At 36.2% G+C, this 21,424-nt stretch overlaps 1 protein-coding gene across 1 annotated transcript in view; it reads left to right on the plus strand.

Moving 5' to 3' along the window:
• Positions 1 to 21,424, plus strand: part of CPD (carboxypeptidase D) — an 81,958-nt gene that overhangs the window by 44,423 nt on the left and 16,111 nt on the right. The window contains exons 8-13 of the mRNA XM_025476228.3: positions 3,285 to 3,394; positions 11,973 to 12,075; positions 12,564 to 12,706; positions 14,121 to 14,290; positions 18,853 to 19,176; positions 20,970 to 21,165. Of these exons, the coding sequence (XP_025332013.1) occupies positions 3,285 to 3,394; positions 11,973 to 12,075; positions 12,564 to 12,706; positions 14,121 to 14,290; positions 18,853 to 19,176; positions 20,970 to 21,165 (1,046 nt within the window). The remainder of the gene's footprint in view (positions 1 to 3,284; positions 3,395 to 11,972; positions 12,076 to 12,563; positions 12,707 to 14,120; positions 14,291 to 18,852; positions 19,177 to 20,969; positions 21,166 to 21,424) is intronic.

A 21,424-nucleotide genomic window follows, 5' to 3' on the forward strand; every position in this document is an offset into this window, starting at 1 on the left:
TAGGAAAGTAAGCTGCATCTCCTATCTTGCGGATAATGGCCTTATGAGGAGGTCCTATATTGCCCTGCTCTCTCTGCAGCATCCCTTCTTCCCCTAGAAGCCTGGTATTCTAGGATTATCTTCAATGTGTGCTGTGTATGCTCTGCTGTTTTGTCCTGGCTGCTTTATCCTTCAGGCAAATTGCCTGCAGAGGCTCTTTGCCTATTGTGGGTAGTGTTGGGTCCCTAGCCTGAATGTGGTGAGTTTTAACTAGATATGTTCTGGTTTGCTTGTGAAATGAGACCTGTTGCCACCACTACCAGAACTGAGGCCCTGCAGAACTCCCAGTTCAGGAAACACACTGTGGGCAGGAGCTTGGGTCAATCTTCTGGGGCCCACTGGGTTGGAACTTAAGCAAGTGAGACTGGGAAAGGTGGTTCTTCCAGAGCATGGAGGTGGGAAAGTGTGGGATGTGGACGGATGGAGCTTGATATAAGCAAGTTAAGTAGTGAGTGTCAGCACGGCACTAGTTTCCACTGTTGGCCCTATGCTTATGCTGAGGGGTAGGAGAGGGAGATGGCTCTGGCCAGTTTCTTTGTTCCTAGAGGAGTATCTCCTTGAATGCTACTTCTCTGGGACACACTCTAAGATGAGCAAATAACCTCCTCACTGTGTGCCCCAGGTACTCTTCAGATTGCTGCTTCTACACTGTGTGTCCACTGGCTGTTCACTCTGCCTTCTCTTCAAGAGTAACCCCAATATCCTCCAAGCTCTCCCAGAGCCAAGCATGCTAACCTTTAAAACTCCAGGCTTTAAGCCCCTTTGGTTGCAAGGACTCACAAAATTCAGGCCTTTTCGCTTGCCAAAACAATTGCTCTGGGGATTCATTTTCCCCTGTGCATCCCTGTTTGTGTGCTAGTCTGTCTCTTGCCCTTCTCTGCAACCATGGTTCCCTCTCCACTACAAGGACCATGATCCATTTCTTTCCTAAACCGTGTCTCCACACTTCCTAGCTTCTTCCATGTGGCCTCTTCTCTATGTTTTATGGAGTTTGTTCTGCAGTCTTCAGATTGATTTCTGGGGTATTTAGGATGATTTGATAGTTACCTACCTGTATTCGTGGGATGTGGGTCCTTCTACTCCACTGCCATCTAACCCTTCCTCTCTATGACATTTTGTTTTCTCATCATAAAATCTTTAAATGGGTTTTGAAATCTTAGCAAAGAAATTTAAAAGAGGATTTCTTTGGTGTCAACAATTCAGAAGGATTTTGAAAGAAAAGTAAGATTCCTCTTTGTAAATTTTGATACTAATTTTTAAAGTTGAAATTAATAAAACATAAAATTAATCACGTTCAGGTGAACAATACAGTAACATTTAGTGCATTCACAATGTTGCACAACCACCATCTCTATTTAGCTCCAAAGCATTTTCATCTCCCCAAAAGGAAATTTCTTACTCATTGAGCAGTTGCTCCCTATTTTCCCCTCACCTCAAGCCCTGGTAACAACCAGTCTCTGTTATCTCTGTGGACTTGCCTGTTTTGTATATTTCTTTTTTTTTTCTTTTTTGTATATTTCATAGAATGGAACCAGAAATGGAGTCATGCAATATGTGATCTTTTGTGTCTTTCTTTTTTCGCTTAGCATAATGTTTTCAAGTTCATTCATATTGTGACATTTATTAGTACTTCATTCCTTTTTATGGCCAAATAATATTTCATTGTATGTATATATCACAATTTATCCATTTTTCCACTGAAGTATATCTGGGTTGTTTCTACTTGTTCACTCTGATAAATAATATTGCTGTAAATAATGATATACAATATCTGAGTCCCTGACTTCAATTTATTTGAGTAATTCCATGTTTTGTGCTTTTTTTATAAAAATTTAATTCCAGTGTAATTAACATACAGTGTTATATTAATTTCAGATGCACAATATAGTGATTCAACAATTCTGTACATTATTCAGTGCTTATCATGATAAGTGTACTCTTCATCCTCATCACCTATTTCCTCCATCTCTCCACTTCTCCCCTCACCTTACCCTCAGTTTGTTCTCTGTAGAGTCTATTTTTTGTCTGTCTCTTTTCTTTGTTCATTTGTTTTGTTTCTTCAATTCCACATATGAATGAAATCATATGGTATTTGTCTTTGACTGACTTATTTCATTTAGCCATGTTTAGCTTTTTGATGGAAATATCACCATATGATTATTGCATATTTAGCTTTCTAAGGAACTGCCAAACTGATTTCCACAGTAGTCATACAGTTTTACATTCCCAGCAACATATGAGGATTCCAGTTTTTCTACATCCTCATCAACACTTGTTATTTTCTGTTTTATATTATAGCCATTTTAGTGGGTAAAAAGTGGTATTTCCTTGTAGTTTTGATTTGCATTTCTCTGATGACTAGTAACAAGCATCTTTTCTTGTACTTGGCCGTTTGTGTATCTGCTTTGGAAAAATATCTGTTCAAGTCTTTTGCCAATTAAAATTTTTTTTTGTCTTTTTGTTGAGCTGTGGGAGGTCTTTATATAGTCTGGATACTAGGCCCTTATCAGATTGCTGATTTTGATATATTTTCTCCTGTTCTCTGTTCTATAGGTTGTATTTTAACTTTTTAAAAATATTTTAACTTTATTAATAAAGTCCTTGACACACAAGTTTTTAATCTTGATGAAGTCAAATATATCTATTTTTTTTCCTTTACTGATCCTGCTTTTTAGGTTGATACTAATTTTTTTAAAATAGACCATTTCATAGAAATAAGTCTTTTATGACTTTTTTTCTGTCCTTAGAAAATTAGCTGTACGAAAACAGTATTGAGTAGAAGTTGATGTTGGCTTTTTTCTGTTCTAATTTTTAGATATGGAGGTCATAATTCTGGGATGAAATGAACATTTTTTGGGACATTAAATTTGTCTAAGCAGTATTGAACTGGACTTTTTCTTCTTAGAACTATTTTGGGGCATAGAATGAGCATAGTTCTTCATACTTGCTTCATAAAAATTTTTTTTGCTCTATACAAATGTTGGCTGGTATTTGTTACTACAGGATTACCTCATCTGAATTCAAGTTGAATATGTTCTTTCACTTCCATTCCCATGAAGTGGCATGATAAAAAAGGCAAAGATATGTGGGTTAGTAGAGATAGAATACATGAACAGGTGAACAAATGAAAATTGTGGAAATTGTATTGGTTTCCAGTCTCTAAGCAGTATTATGAAAGTGCAATTTATGTTGATAATCCATCTTGAAGGAGATAACATGATACATTTTCCTCTTTTCCCTTGCAGGTTCTTTAGTAGTGAACTATCCTTTTGATGATGATGAACAAGGGCTTGCCACATATAGTAAATCACCAGATGATGCTGTGTTTCAACAAATAGCACTTTCTTATTCCAAGGTAGGCTTGTGTTTAAACATAAAATGCTATAAAGTTCTTTAATTAAGCAATGCATTAAAACAAAGTCCAGTAAGAATCTGGTCAGGTACCTTCTTCTTGGTTACGCTTTCTGTGATTCCTTTGCATGATTCCTTTCATGCTGTCTTACCATTTTTTCTCCTGTTTTCTACCTCACTTTGAATATATTGTGTATTTCCCCACTAACCTTTAAGCTCAAATAATGTCTTTTTGCCTGCAGTTTTTAGCATAGTACCTGAATCGTAATAAACTAATCATAATAAATATAAACTAGTGTGCTAGTTTATTTCATTTGACTAGTATTTTAATTATAAACCTACCTTTAGTCTGAGGTAGAGGTTGACAAGCTACAGCTTGAGAGCCAAATCCAGCCTACTGGATTTAGAGTTGAGTAGTTGCAACAGACACTTTCAAGCCTGTAAAGCTTAGAATTTTTGCTGTCTGGTCCTTTATAGAAGAAAATTGCCAACCACTAGTCTAAGCTATCAAAGAGCCTATATTAACATATACCAAGGGAAAACAGGTAGAAATTTATGTGTTTTCTAAACTTCTTGTAATGAACATACATTAGTTTTATAGTCAGAAATGGTATTTGTATGTATGTGTGTTTGTGTGAAATTTTAATGGAAAAATTATTCTTAGATAATGTGTTAAAAGTTGGGGCTTGGCAACCAGGCCTGTTAGTTTCAATTTTTGGTCTTATTACATACTCAGTCTGTGATTTTATTGGTTATAGGTAGAGAATATTAAGACTGCAACTCTGTGGTCTCTAATCACAGCCTTCTGTTATTTCATGTTGCCCATACCTTCATTCTGCACAAGTGGACCTTGTGAGTTTGTTGAGAGTTTCTAATGGGAATATGTCTATTTTAACTTTAAAGAATAGTTGTCTTCTGTTTGGGCACACCATTTTTGAGGGATGTTTGTGGCATATGAGAATATTATACCCTCTGAATAATCAAAATAAGTGATCAGATTTTGCTCATATCCCCATCACATTTGGTGCTACTTTTTACCTTCATTGTGACATTGAGTTCCTTGGCCTCTTTTTGTTTTCTTTGACCTTTAGTTCTTTTGATTTTACTTTCTACCCAGCTTAGACCCACAAGCATCCCTTTCAGTGATACTCTTACTCACACTTTGGGATACCCTTCTGACATACCTGCCTTGCCAATGTCCAATCTGCAGTATTTGTCACCACTGTCTCTCTTATACATCCCAGAAAAGCCACACAGTTGTGGAAATTGACCACACTCCGTCTATGCTCTCTAACCTCAACAGAGCCATCGGTTCTACTTGGCAATGCTTCATGTTTTGCTGCTTGACTCTTTGGCGTGTTTCCCACTTAGATGATTCTAAACCTTTATCCTCTACCTGAACCTCCTAATCCCAACTTTACTCCCCTTATTCTCAGTAGATCACTTTGCCTTGACTAAGTAGAACTTTGAATAATCTGATGTGAGTTCATTCAGATTCTGTCTTCTCCATTGTTATCAATTTGTGTCTTTCCCATGTTTTACTCCATTTCTTGATCTCACCACATCCTGCCTCCTCTGGAAGCTTATTCCTTTATTTCTTCTGTCGTAAATGGGAAAGATAATAATTAAAATCCTCAGTCTTTACTCATAGCCTCCTTTCTCTTAGCCGTGATCTATCGTGATCTATCATATATCCAAATCCCCCATGCTCTACAATAGCTTCATGGTGAAGAAAAGCAGACCAAGACAATCTGTGAAGACAGAAGTAGGGGACTAATGAAGGGCAGACCTGAAGGTGATGGAATGACTACCAAATATTAAGTGCACCCTAAATCTGAAATCTAAATAAAAAGGTAATTGGGCAGGTGAGAGCACTGGAATATTGGAAAGAAATTTCAAAGTATATACAACTTATAAGTCTGGTGCAATTTAAAGGGACAGACACAATTTAAAAGGATAGGTGGATTTAAAGGGAAATCTTCCAAACTTTTAACTTCTGGGGCAGAAAAAAAGGCAAAAAGAAATGAAGAAGAAGAGCCCTTTGGTAATTGGATAGTGAAGAGGAAAAGAAGAAAAGAGGGGAAATGTAGGATTGTACAAGACAGAAGAGAACCATAAATCCAGAGGACTCACAGCTCCACCCTTATTTCAAGACAAATAAAACAAAAACACACTAAAGTACTTTGCTAAACTGACAGAAAAGGGCACCATTAAATAAGAATCGTATATAACAGCCCAGTATCATAAAAATGAACAAGAGATAGGTTCATCCAGGACGCCTGGGTGGTTCAGCAGTTGAGCATCTGCCTTCTGCTCAGGGTGTGATCCTGGGGTCCTGGGATCGAGTCCCGTATCAGGTTTCCCTGAGCAGCCTGCTTCTCCCTCTGTCTATATCTCTGCCTCTCTCTGTATCTCTCATGAGTAAATAAATAAAATCTTTAAAAAAAAAAAAAAAAGAGAGAGAGAGAGATAAGTAAAATCCAAGAAGAACTATTTGAGAAAATCAGGAAATGAAGTTTTACACATATTGCTTGAGGAAACCTTACTACCACCAAAAAATAATCAAGAAGCAGAAGAAAACTTTAAGTCAAATATTTAAAAAGTGAAAACAGAGAACAAAAAAGATAAGAAATGAAGGACAGTTGATAAAACTCAGGAAATACATGGAAGAAAAAGACAAAATTATCTCTAAAACAAAAAAATAAATTACAAGAGCTAAAGACCTCATACTTCCCAATTTCAAACTTACTGCAAAACTATAGTATACAGGACACCTGGGTGGCTCAGTGATTGGGTGCCTGCCTTCTGCTCAGGTCGTGATCCCGGGATCCAGGACCGAGTCCCGCATCGGACTCCCTGCAAGGAGACTGCTTCTCCCTCTGCCTGTGTCTCTGCCACTCTCTTTTTCTCTGTGTGTGTCTCCCATGAATGAATAGAAAAATCTTAAAAAACAAAAACAAGAACAAAAAAAAACTATAGTATACGACACTGAGATACTAACATAATAAGGATGGACATATAGATCAATGAATTAGAATTGAGTACAGAAATATGTACTTACATGTATGGTCAATTGATCTTTTGACAAGGGCACCAAGACAGCTTAAGGGAGAAAGAATAATCTTTCCAACAAATGGTGATAGGAAAACTGGATATGCACATGCAAAAGAATGAATTTGGGCCCCTTCCTCTACCATACCCCCAGAATTATCTCAAAATAAATCATAGTCCTAAATGTAGGAGCTAAAACTATAAAACTTTTAGGAAAAATATAGGAATAAATCTTTGTGACATTGAGTTAGACACTGATTTCCTAAACGTGATATCAAAAGCACAAAGTGACCCAAAAAGATACAGTGGGTATCATCAAAATTAAAACCTTTTTTTGCTACAAAGGATACTGTATTAGTTTCTTACAGCTTCTGTAATGAAGTTTCATAAATTGGGTAGCCTAAAACAGCAGATACTTCTTTTCTCATGGTTCTAGAGTCTAGAAGTCCAAAATGAAGGTCTTGGCAAGGCCAAGCTCTTTCTGGAGCCTGTAGGGGAATCTTTCCTTGTCTCTTCCTAGCTTCTGGTGTTTTGCTGGCAGTCTGTGGCATTCATTGGCTTCTAGGTGGATTAATTCAGTCCTTTGTCTTCACATGGCATCCTCCCTGTCTATATACAAATTTTCCCTTTTTATAAAGATATCAGACATATCGAATTAGGGCCTAGTCTAATTACCTCATTTTAACTTGATTACCTCTATAATCAAATACAGTCATATTCTGAGGTCTTTAGGGGTTCGGACTTCAACATATCTTTTTTAGGGGACCGAATTCAACACATAACAAAGTATCAAGGAAGTATAAAGGCAGTCTACAAAATAGGAGAAAATTACATATCTGATAAGAATCTTATATTTAGAATATACAAAGAACTCTTACTAAACTAACTCAACTAAATAATCAAAAGACAACCTAATTGAAAAATGAGTAAAGGATTTGAATATACATTTCTCCAAAAAGATATACAAATTACCAAGAAGTACACAAAAGATAATAACCTTAGCCATCAGGGAAATGCAAATCAAAACCACAGTGAGATACCATTTTGTACCCACTAGGACTGGCTATAGTAAAAAAATGGAAAACAAGTATTGGTAAAAATAGAGAAATTGGAACCCTGTGTATTGCTGGTAGGAATGTAAAATGGTGCAACTGTTTTGGAAAGCAGTTTTGCAGTTCCTAAGAATGTTAAGTATAGAATTATCATGTGATCTGACAATTCCACTCCTAGGTATATGCCCAAAATAAATGAAAACACATATCTACACAAAAGCTTATACAGTAGACACTTGAACCACAGGGGTTTTAACTGCATGGGTCCACTTGTATGTGGATTTTTTTCTATAAATATAGTCCCACAAATGTCTTTTCCTTATGAGTTTCTTTTTTCTTTTTTTAAAGATTTATTTATTTATTCATTCAGAGAGAGCGAGAGAGAGGCAGAGACACAGGCAGAGGGAGAAGCAGGCTCCATGCAGGAAGCCCGATGTGGGACTCGATCTCGGGTCCCCAGGATCACACTCCGGGCTGCAGGCGGCACTAAACCGCTGCGCCATCGGGGCTGCCCTCCTTATGAGTTTCTTAATAATGTTTCCTTTTCTCTAGCTTATTTTATTGTAAGAATACAGTATATAATATACAAAGCATGTGTTAACTCACTGTTTATGTTATTGGTTAACATTTCTGGTCAGAAAAAAAAGACTTCTGGTCAACAGTAGACTGTTAGTAGTTAGGTTTTGGGGGAGTCAAAAATTACACCTGGATTTTTTACTGTGTGGGGGCATTGGCACCACTAACCCCCATTTTGTTCAAGGGTCAACCAAACACAAATGATAGCAGCATTATCAGTAATAGCCAAAAATGAAAACAATACAAATGTCCATCAAATAATAAATGGATAAACAAAATATGATACATTCACACAGTGAGTATTATTCAGCCATAAAAAGGAATAGAGCACAACAAATTACAACTTGAATATCTCTTGAAAACATTATGCTAAGTGGAAGAAGTCAGTCACAAAAGACTATGTAATGTATGATTCCATTTATATGAAGTGTCCAGAACAGGCAAATCCATGGAGACAGAAAATAGATTGGTGGCTTCCTAGGGCTGAGGAAGCAAGGGGAGGCCAGGAGAAGGTTGGAAGAGAATGAAGAGTGCTAATGGGTGTGGATTTCTTCTGGGAAGATAAAACGGTCCTAAAATTTACTGTGGTGATTATCACACAACTCAGCGAATACACCAAAAACCATTGAGATGTGCACTTTAAACGGGTAAGCCGTGTTATATGTGAATTACATCTCAGTGAAGCAGATTTTGTGAACCTTGAGAAGACTAAGGGGTGGGGTACCCATTCCCATCCATCCCAGTTTGTGCAGAGGCCAAAAAGAGCTTAAAAGTTACATACCAAAATATTAAGTAATCTTTGGCTTACAATTTTCTTCTTTTTGTGCTTTTGCATTTTCTGATCTTTCTATAATAACTTTTATTATATTTTAAGTATAATGAAATTCAATGAATTCAATTAAGTGAAAGTAAAGAAACAGCTTTCTGCTATATGACGTGACAGACACCAAGTGACAAGAAAGTTTCAGGAAGGTATTAGTGGAAAAACTAGTGATTTCTGAGTAAAAATTAGTTTATTTTAGTTAACAGTATGACATCAGTGTTAATTTCCTTTTTTTGATAATTGTGCTTTGGTTACATAAGATGCTGACCTTAGGGAAAGCTGGCTCAAAGATATATAAAACCCTCTGTACCATTTTTACAACTTTTCTGCAAGTCTAAAATTAGTTCAGGAGGAATCAAAAGAAAAGAAAAAAACTAAGTAGTCTCTTGTGTCCACTTCCTTATTGTTGTTCTCTCATCTCAGTTTCTTTTTTTTTTTTTAAGATTTTATTTATTTATTCATGATAGTCACAGAGAGAGAGAGAGAGAGAGAGGCAGAGACACAGGCAGAGGGAGAAGCAGGCTCCATGCAGGGAGCCCGACATGGGATTCGATCCTGGGTCTCCAGGATCGCGCCCTGGGCCAAAGGCAGGCGCCAAACCGCTGCGCCACCCAGGGATCCCTCATCTCAGTTTCTTATCATCTTCTGCCTACATTGTTTTACCTGCAAGTGCCCCTTCAAAGATTACTAGAAATTTGTTGTTTTTCTTAATTTTCTTGACCTCTGACATCTGATACTGTTGTCTTCTCCACATGATCTCTTGCATTGTATAATAGAAAGCTCTGGTTTTTTTTCTTTTATTGGCTGGACATTGTCTTTTACTTTCTTTTTTTCCTCCATCTTCTATCCTCAACCATTTTTACCATCTTGTCACCAAGATGTCACCACTATGTCACCACTATGTAAGTGCCTCTTTAAAAAACTGTTTCATAGAATGGAAGTTACTGTAAAAAAAGATTAAAAGATCCAGGCAAGCAAACAAGAAGAAAATAAACCTAGTGAGCCCTCATCATTTAGTATCTTGGTATGTAACTTTTAGACTGTGTGTGGACTGAGACTGGCCGTCCTCACCCTCAGTCTTCTTTAAGTTGTCAAACTGCATGAAAAAATTTAATTAGGTTTTAAAAATTATCAGAGTAGCGAGAATTAAAGGAGATGGTAAATGCACACGGTAAAATCAAAAGCCACAACCTCCCGGCGTGGGGGGGGGCCACATGATGTTACATTTGGATTATTTCAGTAGTACTCTGATGGCTTTGGTTTATTTTTCATGTTATTAGGATAAACTTACCTAGAGCCATGAATATTTCACATATCACCCTTTCTTCAGAGATTTTTAGTGGCTCTTTATTGCTCTGAGATAAAGTTGAAATGTTAATAGCTACTTCCTAGAACTATGGTGTCTAGAGTAAGGTTTATACTAGATGATCTGTTAAGATGTAAGAAGAATATATTAGAAATTCTATTTATATTTAAAACAAAATTTTAAAGATATTTATTTATTTATTTATTTATTTATTTATTTATTTATTTATTTATTTATTTATCAGACCAGAGAGTACAAGCAGGGGGAGGAGCAGAGGGAGAAGGAGAAGCAGGCTCCCCACTGAGCCCATGGGGTTCAATCCCAGGACCCTGAGATCATGACCTGAGCCAAAGGCAGGTGCTTAAGCAACTGAGCCACCCACCTGCCCCTTGTTTATATTTTTTTTTCCTTGTTTATATTTTTAAATTTATTCCTAAAAAACTTTTATTTTTATGCAGATTTATATTATGTCTATTGTATTAGTATAGTAATACATCTGTATAACTTATAATTGAATGGATAGATACTGATGGAAATGGAGAGAGAGACATAAAGGTGTGTGCACATCTTCAATAGAAAAATCAGAAAGCAAAAGAGCATGTACATAATTATTACAGTAATCCAAAATAATTTTTGTTTGATATGAAAGCAGTGGGATCATAAACTTGTAATTGGTATGTTAAGTTTATGAAAGGGGGTTGTTATATATATATTTTAAATTTTAAATCAAGGGAAGTTGTTTTCATATATATATATACATATATATATATATATATACACACACATACACACACACACACGTTCATGTGTGTATGTGCATACACTTTTTTTTTTTTTTAAGTAGGCTCTATGCCTAACATGGGGCTTAAATTCATGACCCCAAGATCAGGAATCACATGCTTTACTGACTGAGTCAGCTAGGTGCCCTGCTTATATATTTTAAAGTTAAATGGTTAATTCTCAGTAGTGGGAAAATAGAGAATTGTTATTTTTCTCTTCGTGCTTTTTGTACAACTTGTTTTCTATTTCCACAAGAAAGAAATGAAGTTTTGACTATCTTTCAAAGCTTAGTTTCTTTGGGAAACCTCCACTGCTGCTCTGGTCAGTAATCTTTCTCTTCTCTGAATTCCAATAGCACTTACTTTTGTCTCCATGGCAGTTTGTTTCATTCTTCATTGGGCAAGCTATTGCACATGCACTATGCTAGATGCTGATAGATGCTGAGGACACAAAGACACAAATTGTTTCAGGGAACAGTGTCTTGTTTTTAGGGAAGAAAAAGGTACAACCAATTGTAACAGGGTACAGAATGCAGTCAAAGCACAGAGGGACCATCTAGAAGTAAGAGAAAGCTGCTTACTCCACATCGTATGTGAATTATCTTTCTGGGACTTCCAAGCTTCTTGAAAACATGAACAGTTTTTTGTGGGATTTTTTTGGAAGTGGATTGGGTTGGGTTTTATATTACTTGTAACTGCAAGTAATAAAGTATGTTTTTTTACAGAGCACATTTAATTTTGATTTTTAAGTGCTCGCTTCAGCAGCACATATACTAAAATTTTGATTTTTAAAAGTAGGTAATAAGTTCATATAGTAAATAGTCAAAATGGCATAGAAAGTTATATATGAAAAGTCTCAGTGCTTCCCATGACTCTGCTCACCCCATTCATTCCCACCCCCCCAACATACCCTATTGGTAACCACTTTTATTATTTTTCCTTATCTTTCCTGCAATGCAACCAAATGTAAGTAAAGATTCTTAATTTTTTTTCAGGAAAATTCCCAGATGTTTCAAGGTAGACCTTGCAAGAATATGTACCCTAATGAATATTTTCCTCATGGAATAACAAATGGAGCTAGTTGGTATAATGTCCCAGGTAAACATTATTTAATATCAAGGCCATATAACTTGATGGATTTTCTTCCCATTGGATGGTGCTGCTTCTTACTGATTTTTTTAATTTTGAGAAAATATCATTCTTTTAAAAATATTATTTAAATAATTTAAAATATTCAGATAACCTTTTCAATTATCTTTTAATTTGGTACATTTGGAGTTTCAGTAAAGATAGTGTACTAAAACTTTATGAAAGTGTTATATTTTACCTCTGGCTGTGACAAAAAACCTTTGGTGTGCTAATAAAAAGAGGGTAAGCTATACTTGATTTCTTCTTGGACATGAAACTATAGGTATCTTACCTATGCCATCCACATCAGGGAACTCTCAAATGAACATACTATTGTTTTTCAGCCAATGCTGAGAAAAGATGGATTTGGCTTTTTTACTAGGAGTGTTGCTTACTTTTTGGGATCTGATCTAGTTCTACTTCTTCAGAGTTACTGATTTTAATTTATTATCCTTTAGGTGGTATGCAGGACTGGAACTATTTACAAACAAATTGCTTTGAAGTGACTATTGAGCTAGGTTGTGTGAAATACCCATTTGAGAAAGATCTGCCAAAATTTTGGGAACAGAATCGAAGATCTCTAATCCAGTTTATGAAACAGGTAACTATTCAGGAGTGAAGTATGAAATTTCTCCTAAGAGCAAGAATACTTTTATGTGTACATGTAGTTTTCACACAGTGATTTTCAAATACACCCTTCTGAATTCAGCCTATTCATGTTTTGGTGTGTTTATCTAGAAAATTCATGGATGAAAATGAGTTCACTTGTATGCAGGAGGAGGAATTGAAAATGATTAAACAAGGTGGTGGTGGTGATTTGCCTTTTTTTTTTTTTTTTTTTTAAGATTTTATTTACTTATTCATGAAAGACACAGAGACAGAAGCAGAGGGAGAAGCAGACTCCCTGTAGGGAGCCGAATGGGAGACTTGATCCCAGGACTCCAGGATCATGACCTGAGCCAAAGGCAGACGCTCAACCACTGAGCCACCTAGGCGCACTGATTTGCGTTTTTTTTTTTTTTTTTTAAAGATTTTATTTATTTATTTGAGAGAGAAAGCACATGCACAAGCAGGGGGAGGGGCAGAGGGACAAGCAGACTCACTGCTGAGCACAGAGCCTGATGCAGGGCTCTATGTCGGGCTCCATCCCAGGACCCTGAGATCATGATCTGAGCTGAAGACTGACACTTAATGGACTGAGCCACCTAGACGCCCCTGGAATGGATGTTTTAGAATAAGAATATTCTCCTATATGACATTTTCAAGTGCCATTATCTCACAAAAGAAAATTAATAGTATTCTCTAATATTACCTAGTACATAGTCCACATTCAAATTTCCCTCTCTTTTACCCCCAAATGTCTTTTCATAGCTATATTTTAGAGCTAGGATCTAGCCAAGGTTTATGTATTGCATTTGATTATTACATCTCTTTACTCACTTTAATCTAGAACAGTCCTTCTATTCCACCCCCTTTTTAAAAAAGATTTATCTATTTTTTTGAGAGAAAGGGAGTGAGCAAGTGGAGGGGACAGAAGGAAAGACTCCCTGTTCAGTGTAGAGCCCCAACATGGAGCTTGAAATGGAGCTTGACATGGAGCTTGATGCAGGGTTCAGTCTCTTGACTCTGAGATCATGACCTGAGCCAAAATCAAGAGTTGGAGGCTCAACTGACTGAACCACCCAGGCACCCCTGACATTTCCCTTTTAAAGAGGACTGGACAGTTTTCTTGTAGAATGTCCTATATGCTGAAATTGTCAGATGTGCTAAAGTTTAAACAGTGCTGTTTATATTCTTCGTGATAAAGACAAACCTAAGGCTATGAAAAATTAGCCCTTCAGAAATTAAAATACTTTGCTTAAATGGGTGTTTACGTTTAGCTTTGCTCTCAACTCCTAAATTCCTATTTGTTCCACATGTTACTTTATCAATCTATTATTTTGGATATGAGTTCCCCAAATAATTAGATGATGATCTTTACCATTCATATCTGGGTGTCCTTGTACTTTATCCAGGTTCATCAAGGTGTCAAAGGATTTGTCCTAGATGCCACAGATGGCAGGGGTATATTAAATGCCACCATTAGTGTTGCTGAAATTAATCATCCAGTGACTACCTACAAAACTGGAGATTACTGGCGTCTCTTGGTTCCAGGAACTTATAAAATCACAGCATCTGCTCGAGGGTGAGTGACTAAATACTTTGATATTAAGTGCTTGAGGAAAGACAAACATGATTCTGTCCTAGAAGATTATTGTCAGAAAGCCTTGGAGAAGTCAAGCAACCTTGAGTTTAATGCTGGAAAGTTTAGAGCTGGTTACACATTTGATCCTCCTCTAGTGATAAATGAGTACATAAGCTATCAGATTTAAGAAATCTATGAAATTCTGGACTTTAAACAGTAGACTCCTCCTCTCAGGTCCCCAGCCCCCTGTCCAGATGTAAGGCTATGGTGAATGATTCCTTCACTATTGGTAACAATTCTGGGAAATACCTGTTAGTTGGGAAAAAAGGGCTCCTGTTCTTTTTTTTTTTAAGATTTTTATTTATTTACTCATGAGAGAGGCAGAAACACAGGCAGAGGGAGAAGCAGACTTCCTGTAGGGAGTCCGATGTGGGGCTCAATCCCAGGACCCAGGGATCACCCCCTGAGCCAAAGGCAGATGCTCAACCACTGAGCCATCCAAGTGCCCCAAGGACTTCTGCTACATACATGTTTTCCAATAAATACCACCACTTTACATTTGTTTTCTTTTTAAAGCTCTTTCACGCTCTCTTTTTCTATCCTCACCTAAACCATTCTTTTATTTATTTATTTTTTTTTTTAGTTTGAGTATAGTTGACACACAATGTTAGTTTCAGAAGTACAACATAATGATTTAACAAGTCTATAGTTATGGTCTGCTCATCACAAGTACAGCTACCTTTGGTCACTGTACAACACTGTTAACACTGTTACAATACCATTGACTGCATTCCCTGTTCCGTACCTTTCATCCCTGTGACTTATGCATTCTGTAACTGGAAGTCTGTATCTCCCACTCCTCTTCACCCATTCTGCCCACCTGTCCCCTGCAACCATCAGACTGTTCTCTGTATTTATGAGCCTGTTTCTGCTTTTTTGTTTATTTGTTCATGCATTTGTTTTCTGAGATGCCATATCTGAGTGAAATCATATAGTATTTGCCTTTCTCAGCCTGATTTATTTCACTGAGTATAATACCCTCTAGGTCTATGGATGTTGTTGCAGGTGGCACAATCTCATTTTTTTTGGTTGCATAATATTCCATATATACCACATCTTCTCTTTTTAAAAAAAGGTTTTATTTATATATTCATGAGAGACACCGAGAGAGAGGCAGAGACATAGACAGCAGGAGAAGCAGGCTCCATGCAGGAAGCCTGCTGTGGGATTTTATCCAGGACTCCAGGATCATGCCCTGAGCCGAAGGCAGACGCTCTACCACTGAGCCACCCAGGCATCCCTATATACCTCATCTTCCTTATCCACTGGTCTATTGATGGATGCTTGGGTTGTTTCCATATCTTGGCCATTGTAAATAATGCTGCAATAAACATAGGGGTACATGTATCTTTTTTATTTATTGTTTTTGTTTCCTTTGGGTAAATACCCAATAATGGAATTATTAGATCATAGGGTATTTTTTAAAAATCTTTTGAGGAACTTCATACAGTTTTTCACAGTGGTTGTGCCCATTTACATCCCCATCAGCAGTGTAAAAGGGTTCCTTTTTCTCCACATCCTTGCCAACACTTGTTATTTCTTGTCTTCTTGATTTTAGCTATTCTGACAGGTTCGAGGTGGTATCTCATTGTGGTTTTGATTTACATTTCCCTGATGATTAGTGATGTTGAACATCGTTTCATGTGCCTGTTGACCTTCTGTATATCCTCTCTAGAAAAATGTCTATTCAGGTCCTATGGCAATTTTTAATTGGATTGATGGTTTTTTTGGTGTTAACTTATATAAGTTCTTTATATATTTGGGTATTAAACCCTTACTGGATATATCATTTTCAAATATCTTCTCTCATTCGATAGGTTGCCTTTTTGGTTTGTTGATGATTTCCTTCACTGTGCAAAAAGCATTTTACTTTGATGTAGTCCCAATAGTTTATTTTTGCTTTTATTTCCCTTGCCTTAGGAAATATAGCTAGAAAAATATTTCTATGGCCAATATAAGACAAATTACTACCTCTCTTCTAGGAATTTTTATGGTTTCAGGTCTCACATTTAGGTCTTTAATCCATTTTGAGTTTATTTATGTGTGTGGTGTTAGAAAGTAGTCCAGTTTCATTCATTTACATGTAGCTGTCCAGTTTTCCCAGCACCATTTATTGAAGAGACCACCTTTTCCTTATTGTATATTCTTGCCTTGTTTGTTATAGATTAATTGACAATGTATGTATGGATTTATTTCTAGGCTTTCTATTCTGTTCCATTGATCTATGTGTCTGCTTTCCGTGACCACCTTACTGTTTTAATTACTACAGCTTTGCAGTATACCTTGAAATCTAAGCTTGTGATACCTCAGGTTTATTTTTCTTTTTCAAGATTGCTTTGGCTATTTGAGGTCTTTTGTGGTTCCATACAAATTTCAATACTTTTTGTTCTAGTTCTATGAAAAATGCTGTTGGTGTTTTGACAGGGATTTCATTGAATTTGTAGATTGCTTTAGGTAGTATGGACATTTTAGCAATATTAATTATTCCAATCCATGAGCATGGAATATCTTTCCATTTGTTTGTATTATCTTCAATACCTTTCATCAGTGTTTTATAGTTCTAGGGTTATAGGTCTTTCACCTCTGGTTAAGTTTATTTCTAGGATTTTATTATTTTTAGTGCAATTGTAAATGGAATTGTTTTCTTAATTCCTCTTTCTACCTCTTTGTTATTAGTGTATAGAAATACTACTGATTTCTGGGTATTTTGTATCCTGCAACTTTACTGAATTTATTACTTCTAGTAGATTTTTGGGTAGCCTTTAGGATTTTCTATGTACAATATCATGTCATCTGCAAATAGTGACAGCTTAACTTCTTTACCAATATGAATGCCTCTTATTTCTTTTGTTTGATTACTGTGGCTAGGAATTCCAGTACCAGTGGCAAGAGTGGACATCGTTTTCTTATTCCTGATTTTAGAGGAAAAGTTCTCAGCTTTTCACCATTGAGTATGATGTTAGCTGTAAATTTTTCATATGTGGCCTTTATTATGTTGAAGTATTACTTTGGTGAATTTTTCTTATTTCCAATTCTCTAAGAAAGGCAATTTTCATCTTTTTTATAAGTTTTATTTTTACAAAGATATATTTACTTAAGAAAATGAGCTTGTGACTTTTTTCTTTGGAAAAAACTTAATTTTCTTTATCTTCCTCATCCTTTTTTTTTTTTTCTATTTATGATAGTCACAGAGAGAGAAAGAGAGAGAGGCAGAGACATAGGCAGAGGGAGAAGCAGGCTCCATGCACCAGAAGCCCGATGTGGGATTCGATCCCAGGTCTCCAGGATCACGCCCTGGGCCAAAGGCAGGCGCCAAACCGCTGCGCCACCCAGGGATCCCTATCTTCCTCATCCTTTATAAACAGCTTAGAATCGGAACTACTTGACTGTTTAATCTGAAACATCGTTTTTACTTTCTTAGTTTTCTTTTTTGTGTTTTAATAAGCGTAGGTATTACCAGTAGATATTTTTCTCTCCCCTTACTGGCTGTCTTATTTATGAAGAGTTAGTTTGAACATTACACTGAAGTAAGGATAAGTACATGAAAACATTTATAGTTACTGCTACCTTTTTTTAAAAAAGATTTTAAAAATCTAGTGGTTTGTAAAATGGATGGATTAGAACTTCACACTGATGAGAAATGAGATCTTTTCAGTTTTTCTTCCATTTTAGCATAGTATTAGAAAAACGAAAACAGCAAGATATCTGAAAAATAGGGCAGGAATGATGCAGTTGATAGAAAATGTCCTAATTAGTACCTCTCAAATTTTTCCAAACATATACCCTGATGACAGACAAGTGAACTCAGATTCCAGGAGACATGGGGTATTTATAACTTTCTTTTGACGTCATATGTTGTTTTTTTAAAATATTTTTATTTATTTATTCATAGAGAGAGAGAGAGAGAGGCAGAAGCACAGGCAGAGAGAGAAGCAGGCTCCACGCAAGGAGCCCGACGTAGGACTCGATCCAGTGTCCCCAGTATCACACCTCGGGCCGCAGGTGGCGCTAAACCGCTGCGCCACCGGGACTGCCCTGACGTCATATGTTTTTTTTCTTTTTTTAATATTTTTTAAAAATATTTATCTATTTATTTATTTATTCATTTATTTATTTATGATAGTCACAGAGAGAGAGAGAGAGAGGCAGAGACACAGGCAGAGGGAGAAGCAGGCTCCATGCACCGGGAGCCCGACGTGGGATTCGATTCCGGGTCTCCAGGATCGCGCCCTGGGCCAAAGGCAGGCGTCAAACCGCTGCGCCACCCGGGGATCCCTGACGTCATATGTTTAATCAAAAAACTCATTCACATTTTACAGCCTATCCATGACTCTTCTGTATTAATTAATATTTAAAACAAATAATAAATTATCACAAAGTTAAATATTTGACTCTTACAGGATTTATCTCAAGGATTCATGTCTCCTCTGAAGACTTCTATTTCCCTTAAAACTGGGTATTCCCACTGCAGAAGCATGGCTCTGATGTCTCCTTTATTCTAGGTATAATCCAGTTACCAAGAACGTGACGGTCAAGAGCGAAGGTGCTATTCAGGTCAACTTCACACTTGTCAGATCTTCAGCAGATTCAAACAACGAATCAAAGAAAGGAAAGGGGGATAGCACCAACACTGATGATGTCAGTGATCCAACTACTAAAGAGTTTGAGACTTTAATTAAAGACCTTTCAGCTGAGAACGGTTTAGAAGGCCTCATGTTACGATCTTCCTCAATTCTGGCTCTTTATCGATACCATTCATACAAAGACTTATCAGAGTTTCTGAGAGGACTAGTAATGAACTACCCACACATCACAAATCTCACCAAGTAAGTGCCACTCTCTTACTGCTTTTCTTTCTTTCCTTTTTTTAAAGAAGTTACATTCAACATAAGCCATGTTGAATGGTTCTTGTAATTTATTTGGGAGCCGCATATAGAGAGAATTGAAGTTTACTTATTTTGAAACAGATATTGCTTAGAGATCTTTCTAACACTGAAACTGGAAATTTTTGTGAGGAACATTGGAGGAGAATTACTTTTTAGATTAGCAATGGATGATCTGTGCCTCCTGGACATGTAAAATTACTCTTCCTAATGATTACTTTGACTGAATTAAAAACGTTCTCCACTTCTCAGCTATAGATTCATGTCCTGGCTGTAATTTAGTTTATTTTGGGGGGGGACAAGGGACAGATTTGGAGCTATGAGCTCGCCCATTAGGGATCATTCTTTTTTTTTTTTCCAAATAGAAAATTAAGCCTGGTTGCTGTCATTTTCTCTAGTCTTTATTTTTTTTTTTTTTTTCTAGTCTTTATTAACAGTTGCTATTCCCTGAAAACTTAGGGACAATAGGTGATTGAGGGTCTTGGAAAAATATTCAATACTGGCTTAAGTAAAACTGATGCTGAGCCAGCCTTTAGCTTCACTTTCTGTGTCTTCTCTGCCTCACTTTCACTGTTTCATTATAAATTTTTTTTAGGTCTTGTTATAGCTACTCGAATATTTTCTTGATTTGTTGATACCTATCATTTGCCCATTGAGAGCTGTACTCTGCATTTTTCCCTGAGCTTATAGTTCTCTACTACATACCTAAGGAACATTCTCTAGCCTTTTACGTTTTTACTTTGTTTTTCTTTATTTGTCCTTCTAATTTTACCTAGACATTTAGCTTCTCAAATACTGGTTTATAATATTCCTAGATGCAAAGATTGTTATTTACATTGGCAATACCAATTACCTCTCTTCCTCAACTGATTCATAAATATTTCTGCCCAATTCAGGTTTTAATATTGTCCATTTTAGTGCCATTTAGAGCTTGTAGACTTTCTTATTTTAAAATAAACGAAAAATTTGACATAATTTTTTGTTCTTTTCATTTAAGTTCTAGTTCATTTAAGTTCTTTTTAACCTTCCAATTCAAGATGCACTTTTCAGTTAAATATTTTCCCCTGAATATGCAATACCTGCCAATGGTAAGACACAAGACAGTTTTAGGTGGTCCACCAATGGGCACTAAGCATCATTGAATAGAATTGTGGGAAACCAGTAATTTTTCTTTTCTATTAATCCTTCTCAATTTAATACTGATATTTTTTCCCTACATAACTCTTGTAAATCTCCCTTTGTATCAAAGAAACCAGGCCTTAAGTTCAGAGCTCTTGGGCAATCATAGCACTTTAAATGATTTTTCTTGCAATACTAGTATTGCATTTATAGTAAAGTATAAAGTGTCTTATTTATATAAATTAATTTACATTCAGAAGTAAGGTTCTGTACATTTGTATATATGTAAATTTTTTCATAAAAAATGTGAGTTAATTTAAAAAACATGTTAGCTAAATAGTAGTACAGTACTACAGTACAGTAGTACAGTATAGGAGGCAGGGTAAATACTGTGAAGATGGCATGAGAATGACTGAATTCCTAAATTTGATAATATCTTACTTGTATTTGATTTTCTTCGGTCAAGGAAAACTAATTTTCTTAGGGTTTTCTGATATAATGATTCATTCTTTAAAGATTTAAAGGCTTTTCATGTTTGTTTTCATGACTTTTTAAAATATCTGTATGTCAACATTAACATAATACCTGATTACTTCTGACTTTTTGATTTTTGAAAGTTTGGGACAGAGCTCTGAATATCGTCACATTTGGTCCCTTGAAATCTCCAATAAACCCAACATATCTGAGCCTGAAGAACCAAAGATTCGTTTTGTTGCTGGTATCCATGGAAATGCTCCAGTTGGAACTGAACTACTTTTGGCTTTGGCAGAATTTCTCTGCCTAAACTACAAAAAGAATCCAGCTGTTACTCAAGTAAGAGAATAACCTGTTTTGACATGCTTCAGAAGGGGAAAAACAGAGTCATGCATTGAGATTAAGGCACCATTAAAAATTTTTTAGGAGCACCTATCTGGCTTAGTTGGTAGATACCTGTGACTCTTGATCTCAGGGTTGTGAGTTCAAGCCCCACATTGGGCCTAGAACTTACTTAAAAAAATTTTTTTTTAATTTCCTGTTGAATTTTACACAGAGGCACTTTTAGTGTATTATAAATTTTTTTTAAATGGACCAT

The sequence above is a fragment of the Canis lupus genome, chromosome 9, assembly GCF_003254725.2.
Source record: "Canis lupus dingo isolate Sandy chromosome 9, ASM325472v2, whole genome shotgun sequence".
NCBI classification, from domain to species: domain Eukaryota; kingdom Metazoa; phylum Chordata; class Mammalia; order Carnivora; family Canidae; genus Canis; species Canis lupus.